This window comes from Mus pahari, chromosome 11, assembly GCF_900095145.1.
Source record: "Mus pahari chromosome 11, PAHARI_EIJ_v1.1, whole genome shotgun sequence".
Lineage (NCBI taxonomy): Eukaryota > Metazoa > Chordata > Mammalia > Rodentia > Muridae > Mus > Mus pahari.
This window is the reverse complement of record NC_034600.1, coordinates 31,057,804-31,069,989: the sequence shown is the minus strand read 5'-3', so window position 1 is coordinate 31,069,989 and position 12,186 is coordinate 31,057,804. Positions and strand designations below refer to the sequence as shown.

Sequence of the window (12,186 nt, the reverse complement as noted above, 5' to 3'; positions counted from 1 at the left end):
TCTCTCTCTCTCTCTCTCTCTCTCTCTCTCTCTCTCTCTCTCTCTCACTTCTTTATGTTACCCTTTGTTTTCTTCCAAAAACTTCGGCTTCACACCGAGTTCCCTTATGCTCCTCACATTCTTAAAATTATGCCCCCCCAGTTCCACCAAGAACTTGAATACAATTTCAGGTCATTGCTTGTCACCTTGTATAGGCCCTTGGCCCTCCACATCTCTGCCTCTAACCCTCAGGGGTGTTGCTGCTGTCTCTGTAGGTTTTCTGCTAATGCCTTGGTGTATTACAGAAACATGTATGCGGTTTCTGCCCCTGGTTCCTGGTGAGGAAAAGCTTGGGTTTGGTCTCTGTCCTGTTCCTAAGAGAACTCCTAAGACTCTTGTAGATAAGGGTGCCAGGCACATCTTTTGTTTTAATGTTTGGTCTTTGATTCCTGGTGCAAAGCTCCTAAGTCCCTCAGGCCTTCCCCTCCCCCCCCCCCCCCCCCCCGAATCTTCTGGAGGAGATGATCCCGCATGCCTGCAAGATGAAGCCACCACACAGCCCCCTCAACCCCTATGGGCTTTTCAAGGTCTTCCCACTTGTTAGACACCTCTGAGTGCTGCGAGGCTGGCAACCATAGCTCCATAGAGACAGCGACGCCCAGCCCGTGTTGTCACCATCCAGTTGTTTTCTGTGGACTTTACTCATTAACCGGCATGCAGAAGTACGGCATTTGCTTGGGTTCTGTGGGCCACTCTAGTGCAAGGAGAGGGGGTAGTGGGAGCTCCGGTCTATCCTTAGGTAGCGGGGCGCTGATGCCTCTGCCTGACTGGCATTTAACGTGAGAACAGTCTGGCAGAACTGAGCGCTGTCTCCACATAGTGTTGAGCTGAACTGGACAAGGGCGCACCCCCCCCCCCAACTGGTGTCCAGAGGAGAACGGATTACTTGGTGTGGGAAGAACTCCCTTCCTCATCTAATGGCAGAAGTATTCAGTCATTGCAGGAGAGAGCAGGAGAAACACTTTTCTAGGCTCTCTTGGCTCAACCAGACCTGAGCACATCCGCTCTCCACCCACCCGCTTGTCTGCTTGGTGCTGTCTTCTGACTCTTTTGTGTGCATGTGTGGCACATGTATGTATCTATGTGGACCACCTGCACGCCTGGTGCCGGTGGAGGCTAGGGATGGGTGACAGATCCCCTGGAACTGCAGTTACAGGTGGTTATGAGCTGCGACATGAGTTCCAGGACCCGAACATAGGTTCTCCTCAAGAACAGTATGTGCTTCTACCCTTGGAGCCATCGCTCAAGTTCCAGTCTCCCTTTCCTGTCCTGGGGTTGACGTTTTGATGTCAAGAAACAAGAAACCTTGAGTCTTGGCTTTTCCCCTCACTTCTTTAGGTCAAAATATTTATCTTTTTTGTTCTTTGTATCTCTACCTGTTATTTGTAACTCTTATCTCTAGATTAGTTCTGGCTGATTTCTCATTCTTTCTTTTCTTTTAAAGATTTATTTTATTTATTATATGTAAGTACACTGTAGCTGTCTTCAGACACTCCAGAAGAGGGAGTCAGATCTCGTTATGGATGGTTGTGAGCTACCATGTGGTTGCTGGAATTTGAACTCAGGACCTTTTGAAGAGCAGCCAGTGCTCTTAACCGCTGAGCCATCTCTCCAGCCCCTGATTTCTCATTCTTTATTATTGCTTCTTTGTCATTAGAGCAGTATCAGATGACTTTTATATCTTCACAAATTTTCCTGAGATGGTACATGCTAATATTTATTAAAAGACAACCTCTCATAATTGTTAAAGCAAATGCCAACACATTGACTGGTTTCTCTCTCTCTCTTTCTCCCTCCCACCCTCTTCCCATCTCTTTCCATTCCACTTTTCCCAAGTCCTCATGTTATACCACTGAGCCCAGCCCAAGTCCCTTTCTTATATTTTGTTGCTTAAAAATGTGGCTTCGAGCCAGGCGTGGTGGTGCACACCTTTAATCCCAGCACTCGGGAGGCAGAGGCAGGCAGATTTCTGAGTTCGAGGTCAGCCTGGTCTACAAAGTGAGTTCCAAGACAGCCAGAGCTATACAGAGAAACCCTGTCTCAAAACAAACAAACAAACAAACAAACAAACAAAAAATGTGGCTTCGAGTGTTTTAAAAAAATCTTTAATAATGTATCGTGTACATCAGCCATCTGTGATGCTATGCTATGGATAAGGCCTAGTCTTCAAAGGGGCAGAGTTATGGTGGGAGGCCTTGAAGGGGAGGGCCTAGCGCAAGGTGGGAGGAGGCCTAGCACAAAATGGAGTAGTGCAGGCGTGGGTTGATGCCTCAAGAATGGATTTTATATTACCAAAGTATGAAAGTGGTCTCTATGGTTTCTCACATCCAATCTTGTCATGTGACCTTTTTTCCTGTCACATATTTCTGTCATGATGCCACCTGACAAATTGTGATGTAGTTAGAAAGTCCTTGCCAGAGGTTGCCTGACCTTTAACCTTCCAAAACCTTAACTCAAATAAACCTTTTTTTTTTTCTGTGTAAAATATCCAGTCTCAGGTATTGTATTATAACAACACAGAACAGACTAAGATATAACTCTGGCTATGCTATTTATAACGATTTATTTATTTATTTATTTATTTATGCATTTGACAACGATCAGGGGGTGCCTCTCTCCAGTGCTATTTTCTACCCTAAGATTGTTTGTTTAACATTATTAACCTCACCCATTGTAGATCCATTTATCTACTTATCTCTAAGAATATATCTCTTACATTCTTATCTACACCATTTCCTGTACAGTCTCCGATATAAAAATAATATTGACAGATAACTAGACCTTTCAGGTTTAACCTTTGACTTTTGCTTCGTAAGAAAAGAGACTTTTTTAGGTCAGAATATTTATCTTTTTTTGTTCATTGAGTCTCCAGAAGCTATTTTTAACTCTTCTTTCTAGATAGGTCCTGGCTGATTTCTCATTCTTTTTTGTTGTTTCCGTGTGACTAAAGGAATATCAGATGAATATTTCGCATATTTCCCTGAGACATGTTAATATTGTTAAAAAATAATCTCCTCTAACTGTTAAAGCAAATGCCGACACACTGACAGACGACAGTAGGTACTCGCCTTCGAAGCCTCCTTTTCTTACCAAATGGTGAGCTGTTCCTTCCCCTCACCTACTGGAGTTGAGGTACCTCAGAGGTTGGTGGTCTAACCTTTCTGCGCACTCAGGCTAGCCCCTGCTGGTCCTTGCAGTCTGACGTTTTCAAGTCGCTGACTTCTTATGTATGCCAGCTTCTTTTGTAGTTCTTAGTGTGAACTAATCTTTAGCAGAAGTCTCACTCTCTTGTTAATTTTGACTGCTGGCAGTAGTCCACTCGCTATAGCTTGACCATTGGTGTAGAAAACACCCTGTTTTCCCCTATGCCCGGGTGCATCAGCAGCAAGGGGTTTAGTGGTTTCATTAGACTTTTCTATTGAAATCAGCTTCATTTATTGAGCAGTGTGAAAATGCTTTTTTTTTCCCTTTGTATTTCCCTATTTGCTCTAAATTTTGGAGATTTTAGATGATTATCCTTCATGTGTTTCCTCTCCCCTCCCTTCTCCTTGGTTTAGCTCATTATTTTTGAAGGTTACTTCAATGACTGCCTTTGTTTCAAGCATCTATGATCATTCTGAGGGGGCTTAAACAGGCAGATCCTGTTATTTTAAAAATGCATTCCTTAAAGATTCATAGAGCCTGGGGCTGGGAGATGAAAGCAGTGTATTTGGTTGCATCAAGGCTCTCTAAACTGAGGCTCTGATAAAAAGATGGAGGAAGAGGCATTATGGGTAAGATGGACTTCAGCATTCTGTGTACATTTCATACCTGTTGGCACAGGTGAGCATGAGTACCTCAGAGTTAGCAGAGTGTTAATCTGTCAGTGTAGGTGACAATGATCTGAACTTCTAGCCAGCTAGCTGTTAATCTGGGATGTGCACCTTGTGTCTTTTATCTGCAGGCCAGAAGAGGGCATCAGATCCCTTTGTAGATGGTCATGAGCCACCATGTGGGTCCTGGGAATTAAACTCCGGACCTCTGGTAGAGCCATCTCTACAGCCCCAGTGACTTTTATTTTTAGTGGTGGCTCTTCAGGTAAAGATGAGAGCAATGTGATACAGACAGAATTTGCTTTTCACAGTTACTTTGAATGCAAAAGGCAGCAAGACGGGAGGCTTAACTAAGTAGCTTTTGCATCCAGCGCTGGCTCACTTCCCCTGACTGGTACGTTTATCTTGGTATATATGAAAGTGGAAAACGTTCTTCAGCTTTGCAGTGGAAGCATGCAGGAGATCCAGACTTGACAAGGATTTTTCAGAACAAGGCAGGTGTAAGACCTCCCTGGCAAACCTCTGGGTTGACTCCCTGGCAAACCCTTTCCACGAAGCTGCCTGCTGGGCTACATTGTGTCGTTCATCATTTTGTTACAATGAGTTCCAGTCTCTTTGCTAAGGGAAGACCTGTAGGGTCTTAGATATGTCTGAAGACGTCTTGTGTGATTGCCTGTGGCTTGCAGCAATTTATGCCTGCTCCTCAGGCACCATACTTGTGGAAGTGACTAAAAGAGTTGTTTCTGTGGGTTCGTGACATCCATGTCTGCCTTTTACTTCCTTGCTCATGGTTTAAGTCATAGAGTCATGCTGGGCTTCCTTCTCTCTTGTATCTTTGTTGCATAACAGGCACTCTGTCTGGTGATGAGGGATTGTTACCTCTGAGTTCTTGGAGTTCATCTTTGTCTTGATAAAGGTCCCCCCTGCTGTCCCTTTTAGCACAATACTGATGTCGTGCCTCCAACCCAAGCTGACTCCACACCTCATAGTGCAGCCATACGTTTTATGACATTTTAGTTCTTAGTGGAGAATGGAGCAGATTTTTCTAGGCAGTTCCAGATACTTTGGGTCCCAGAGTGGCCTTGCATAGGGCATACACAGGGACATACTTTGGGCTGTGAGTGGTGCTGCTGGACTCTGAGATCCCTGGATCCTGTGAGCAGAAGATGGAGTGGCGGGATGCTTCTGTACCTGTCCTCTTGTTCCCTGTTGTGGGCGATGAGCAACTTAGAATTAAGCGATGAGATGAACTGCGGGATGCCTACTGGTTTAGTTGGTGACTTATCTGTGCTGTGTTCTCTTTATGCCATTATCAGCATCTGCTTGCATAGCATTAAAATTGTACTTATTTTAATACTTGTGATTAGGGGGTTGGGAAGATAGGTAAGCCATCAGTAAATAACCACCCATAACTCCTGTTCCAGGAGACCTAATCCCCCTTTCTGGTCTCCATATGCTTTTGCAAGCACAGGGTGCACACAAAACTCCCATGGGCACACACATACAACATAAATAAAAATAAGTGAATAGGTTCACCACCTTTATATTTGTTGTTGTTTTGTTTTGTTTTTGTTTTTGTTTTTTTTTCGAGTCAGGGTTTCTCTGTGTAGCCCTGGCTGTCCTGTAACTCACTCTGTAGACCAGGCTGGCCTGGAACTCAGAAATCTGCCTGCCTCTGCCTCCCGAGTGCTGGGATTAAAGGCATGCGCTGCCACGGCTTCGTTATTGTTGAAACATTTGAGAATTTTTGTACCTCGGGGCACAGTAACTATAGCTCTTGTGGACATTTTTTGTGCATTTTTTTGTGCTTATTAAAAATGTTTTTGTGCCTTTAAAAATTTTATGAATTTACTTAATTATTTATTTTATGTGTATGAGTAGTGTGCCTGCATATGTCTGTGTACCACGTGAGTGCCTATTGCTCTTGGAGGCCAGAAGCAGGTGTCTGACATCCCTCCCACGCCTGTGCTTTTTAAATTATGTGAGTGTTGTGGGAGTGCCATACAACTCATCCATTAACTGTGAAAATCTAGTTGTATTTTGGGTATTGCTGAGTTGAATCGAGCTTATTATATATATTTTTTCTTTTTTTGTTTTTTGTTTTTTTTTTGTTTTTTTCGAGTCAGGGTTTCTCTGTGTAGCCCTGGCTGTCCTGGAACTCACTTTGTAGACCAGGCTGGCCTCGAACTCAGAAATCCGCCTGCCTCTGCCTCCCAAGTGCTGGGATTAAAGGCGTGCGCCACCACCGCCCGAGCTTATTATATTTTTATCTTCCCATTGGCCCTGACTCTGTTTCTACACAGTCCTCCCAGCCACAGAGATTCTTTGCCTCTATGGGTTTGTCTGTTGTTAACATTTTGTGTGACTTTGTATCTGCTCTCCTTCATTTAATGTGACGGCTGTACTGCTCTGTGGGATTGTATAGAATTCTACTTGGCCCCGGTCTTTCATGCCTGCTGAAGATGAAGAGTTAACAGATAGAGTCTATGAAAGAGTGAAGATAGAAAGCTCTAAGGTTGTATCACCTACAGGCTTCACTGTTTGGAATTCTACTCCTTGGTGTTTGTCCTGTGATGAAAATGACTGGCTTTGCATTTCTCAGAACTTATCCACGCTGTTAGCCAGCACTCACCTACACTAATAAAGTTGGATCTGCCTCCATTATATTTGCTTGAGACAGGGTTTCTTTAATTTTTTTCAGTATTGGGGATTGAAACTAGAGCCTCTTTCATAGTAGACAAGTCACTCTCCCTCAGAGCCGCATGCCTAGACCAACGTATATTATCTATTGCTCTAGGACACACTGTTCCCAACCTTGGCACTATAGAACAATGTACGTTCATTATCTAGTTCCTGTGGGTGGGAGTTTAGGCCTAGCTCAGGGTCTCACAAGATATAGTCACCGGAGCGTTTGATGGAAGGGCCCAGTTCCTAGCTCACTCACGCGGTTGTTGACTGAATCGGTTCTTCTCAGGCCTCCCTCAGTTCATCTTGGCTATTGGCTGGAGGGCTGTCCTTGGTCTCCTGTCATTCCCAGAGTACTTCACAGCTTTCTGCTTGGCGTCATCAAAGCATGAAAGGGAGAAGGGAAGAGAGAGGCTGCAAGGCAAGGGTAACAGGAGTGGTTTCAGTCTGCTCCACTCACAGGGATCACACTGATGGGAACACCCAGAGCATGGGGTTACTGGGGACCAGTCCAGAAGTGTGCCCCACTCACCTGCCCTTTGGTGTCAGAAGTGTGTGTTGTTAGTTTGCTTGGTTGCAGAGGAACTGTGGAGAACATGCATCTGAGATGCCCCTAGCAACATGACAGAGGTCCCTAAAGTCAGGAGCTGATACTTGGTCATTCAGCTGTGAGATGCCTGCTGTCTTGGTAGCTCTCGCCCCTCATCTACCCTTCCACCAAGGTGCTGTCATTAGTAATTAGTGTAGGCCAGGTAGTGTGAACATGTCTTCCTCACAGCTCTGGAGGCTGGAAGGCCCCACAGATCAGAGTACCAGCGTGTGTCTTGGTTCAGGACTTGGGAAGGGCCTCCCTCTGGTTTTGTTCTCTTGAGGGACAAAGACTTTTGTGTCTCTGTTTCACAAGGACCTTGATGATGTCATGACTCCACCCTTGCAACCATTTAACCTCAGTTGACTCCCTGAGGGTTTACCTCCAAATTACCCTGGGGATTAGAGTTGGGAGGGGACACAAACACACATTCCATAGCACATGGTATGTATGATGGCATTCAGAGTAATCCCACGTGTCTCCTCCCCTCCCCCCACCTCCCATCTCCACCAACCCCCCCCCCTCCTATCTCCACTTACCCTCATCCCCATAGGCCCCCTCCCCCATCCCCACCTCCTGTCTCCCCCTACCTCTTTTCTCCTCCCTCCACCCTGCCTTCCCTCCCTCCTGTCTCCCCTGCCCTCTCCCTCCCCCCACCTTCTTTCCCTACCCCTTACTACCCCCTGCCCACCCCTCCCTCTTATGTCCCCCCATTCCTACCTCCTGTCTCCCCCCTCCTTTTTCCTCCCCACCCCTGTCCACCTTCCCCTTCCTGTCTCCCCCCAACCCCCTCCCCTCCTGCCTCTTCTCCCCCCTCTCCGCTTCCCCCAACCGTCCCCTCCCCATGTCCTTCCCCATCCTCATCCTCTCTCTGGTACTCACTGACAGCTGCTAGTCTTCCCTCCTTTGCTCTCTAATTGTTTTCCTGGAACTCTGCTCTGCCTGGTGGATTTTTTTAGGTCCTATTTTTGAAAACTGTTCTCTTTTAGAATCTTACATCACCGCGACTCTAAGTCCCTTGAGCCTTTTTCTAATGGATCACTGAGATAGTTTGAGTTGACCCCAGAATTGTGGAGTTCCAGGGTACTGAGGTAAAACTGTCCTTTGTCCCCTTAGCCTGGTGACTCTCAGCTTTCCTAAACACTTTGTGTGACATATTTAGATATAAACAATTCATAGATAGAACATATTTAGATATAAACAATTCATCCACAATTCACTGATTCCTAAGACATGGTGGGCTGCTGATGTCTGTCTGCTACTGTAAACTTGGCTACAACTGAGTGTTGATGCCTTGGGTGTATGGGAGGGATTTTTATAGCTGTAGGTGCCTTGAAAGCACAGTTCCGGGTGTTTGACAAGAGAAAACCACTGCTGTGTTATGTTAACAATGAAACGTTGACAGTTTGATAACAAACACAAACGTTTAGTTAAGGGCAGAGTCTTTGTATGGTGGCTGTGTGGCTGGAAATTTGTTAACTCACAGTACACGTCTTTTGCCCTAAGATTTGTGTGGCGTGCTGTTTATCAAAGCAGATTCTAACGTGCATTTAAGGCAAGTTGATAGAATATTGGGATTAGAAACAAAAAACTGTTTTCAAGTGATGCTTTTTAAAACATCCATTCCATACTTATTTTTCCTTGGTGATATTTTTATTCCTGTTGAGGGGTATTTAGCCAGACTCTTGTGGATTATTCTTTGTGCCGTACTAGTCTCTGAGCAAGGATTTGTCTTAAGCTTTTTCTAAAATGGAAAGCTTCTGAACATTGAGAGTAAACATTATTGTTAACTCCTTGAACGTATCATCCAGCTTCAACAATTCATTTTCTTCTTTAATTCCTTAAAAAACTCTATTACGTGTGTCTTATTAGTGTGTGTGTGTGTGTGTGTGTGTGTGTGTGTGTGTGTGTGTGTGCCTGTGCTCGCGTGCTCAAGAGCTAAAACATGTGCATGCCACGGTATGCATGTGGAAGATGACAAAATATATTTTAGAATTGTGTGTGTGTGTGTGTGTGTGTGTGTGTTTGGCCTGCATGTAGGTATGTGTAGCACGTGCGTGCCTAGTGTCCGTGGAGGTCAGAAGAGGTTGTTGGATCTCCAGGAACTGAACTTACAGGCAGTCATGAACGGCCTTGTGGGTTCTTGGAACCAAATTGGGTCCTCTGCAAGAACAGCAAGTGTTCCTAACCACTGACCCAGACCCAGCAGGCAACATCTGGGAGTTGGCTCTCCCCTTCCACCATGGGTTCTAGGAATTGTACCTGGGTCATCAGGCTTGGTGGCAAATGCCTTTACCCATTGAGCCATCTTGCCAGCCCAACACTGTCTTCTGAGCAGCCGTGTGTTTGTGTCTGCACACATGCTTATGTGGGGGTGTGCCCATTCATGTGCACATGTGTGCTTGTGTGTGTGGAGGCCTGAGGTCAATATTGGGTCACACTCCACCTTATTTACTTACTTAATTACTTGTGGGAGGTGTTATGTGTGTCCGTCTGAGTCCAGGCTTGCACATGCAGAGGGCAGGGCAGGACATGAGATCATTTTCTGTTACTCCCTTGACTTATTGCCTCAAGACAGAATCTCTTACTTACTAAGTGGGACGCTCACAAACTCAGCACTTCAGCTAGGCTATCTGCCCAGCGTGTTTTGGGGATCCACTCTTCTGTGCTGGGCTTATGGGCATCCACAGCTATGCCTGACTTTTTCCACGGGTGCTGGGAATTTGGACAATTCCTGCTTAGGTTGAGCAGGAAGCACTTTCATGCAGGAGACCATCTCCCTAATCCTTTTAAAATTTTATTTATTTATTTATTTATTTATTTGGGGGGGGGGGCGGGAGGCAAGGTCTTTCGCTTTCCCTGAATTCCCAATTTGACTTCATCAGAACAGTGAAGTCCAGAGATTCAGCTTTCTCTGCCTCTGGGATTTCTCTGCACTGGGATTCTGGGATACCATGCTCAACTTATTCACAGGGATATTAGAGTCACTTTGCCAACTGAGCTACCTCCTCAGCCATTTGAGTGGACTTTTAAAATGTAAATGTTAATATTAGTTTTATATTTAAGAAATACCATATTTGTGCTAGCACAAAATATTAATAATACTCATTCAAAACATGATTCAGTGTGCCCATGAGCTCAGTGATTATTTAGGTACACTGTTATTAGTTCCCCTCTGAGGCAGTTTTATTGACATGGATGTGTAATAGGTTTCTTTTCTTCATTAGCTGCTCAGACTAGTAGTTTATCAGGCCAGTGTTCTCCGGATAGGATTGTCATCTGTATGTTTTATAAGAGTGTGATATAAGCTCTTAGGATGAGTTTGTGCATGAGGTCTAGATACTATTCTGGGAAGCTGGAGAGAAAGCTCAGTAGTTAATAATAGTGCTTGCTGCTCTTCCAGAGGACCCCAGTTCAGTTTCTAGTACCCACACCAGGGTGCTTACAAACTTGTAACTCCTGCTCCAGGAGATCGAATCAGGCGCCCTTTTCTGGTCTCTATTGGTACCTGCTCTCATACTTCGGATACATACATACATACATACATACATACATACTTACATACATACATACACACACACAGAGACAGACAAACAAACACACACATATATACACACAAATTAAAACCACAACAAAAAAAGATATTATCTTAGTTGGAGGTTGGGGTGAGTGATGTGTGCCTGGCATCTCAGTGTTCAGAAGATGAGAGGATTATGAGTTCCAGGTTAGCCTAGGCTATAATAAGAACCATCTCAAGACTCCATTTCTAAAATGAAGTCCAGGGATCAGTTATTAGTAGCACCTAGACACTGCAGTGTTTATAGGGATGTTGTGCCAGTGCCACGCTATACTGTTAGAGTCTCATCTCATGGCTTGTCTGTGTCTCCCTTGCAGATAGCTGTGGTCATGGGCTCCTGTACGGCAGGAGGCGCATATGTGCCTGCAATGGCTGATGAAAACATCATTGTACAGAAGCAGGGTACCATCTTCTTGGCTGGACCACCCTTGGTAAGAATATAAGACTCTTGGTTGACTGACTATTGATTTATTGAAGTCAAATATACAACATGTAAACTATTCTGCACTTTAGAAATAAGGTAAGTATAGTGCATCACATACATTTGCTGTATAGTAAATCTTTTTTTTTTAATTTATTGTATTATTTATTATATACACTGTAGCTGTCTTCAGACACACCAGAAGAAGGCATCAGATCTCATTACAGATGGTTGTGAGCCACCATGTGGTTGCTGGGATTTGAACTCAGGACCTCTGGAAAAGCAGTCAGTGCTCTTAACTGCCGAGCCATCTCTCCAGCCCGTGTAGTAAATCTTAATTGTTTACTTCAGTCGAGTTAAGCATATCTGCATTGTCATGCAGCTGTTGCCATATCTAGCTCTAGAAGGTGGTTTGTTTTTTTCTTTTTCTGTAACACAAATCCATTAAATGCTCCCTAACCTTCCTCCCCCTTTCTTTTCTCCCCCCTGGCTAGCCTAGAACCACTATGTTGACCAGGCAGGCCTTGAACTCATAGAGATCCATCTGTTTCTGCTTGGTTTAACATGTGCCATATCTGATCTTGCCATTCTCTTTTTCGACTCTTAAAAATTTGACTACTCTGGGTAATATATAGTGAACGACTTTCGGGTAAAATGTTCAGAAATACACATTTGTGTGCCTTCACGTACATAATGAAATTCTGGCGAAGATAATATAGAGTGGAAGAAATGTGGTGTGAGAAATATGTTCGTTTGTTTGAGACTATTGCATGCCTGGCTCATTCCAGAAGGCGTTTTAAGCTGGATGTCATGACCACAACTATACTCCTAGTATTTAGAAAGAAGAGGTAGGAGTGTCAGAAGGTCAAGGTCATTCTCAGCTACAGAGCATGGCCAGCCTGGGCTACATGAGACCTTGTTTCAATATCCCCCTCTTTAAAAGTTTTTTTTAAAAAATAAAAACAATGGTGGCACACGCCTTTAATCCCAGCACTTGGGAGGCAGAGGCAGGCAGATTTCTGAGTTCGAGGCCAGCCTGGTCTACAAAGTGAGTTCCAGGACA

General features: G+C 44.6%; 1 protein-coding gene across 1 annotated transcript in view; it reads left to right on the top strand.

Annotated features, from left to right (window-relative positions):
- Mccc2 (methylcrotonoyl-CoA carboxylase 2) overlaps positions 1 to 12,186 on the top strand; it is a 69,194-nt gene that overhangs the window by 28,902 nt on the left and 28,106 nt on the right. The window contains exon 7 of the mRNA XM_021208469.2: positions 11,020 to 11,133. Coding sequence (XP_021064128.1) covers positions 11,020 to 11,133 — 114 coding nt within the window. The remainder of the gene's footprint in view (positions 1 to 11,019; positions 11,134 to 12,186) is intronic.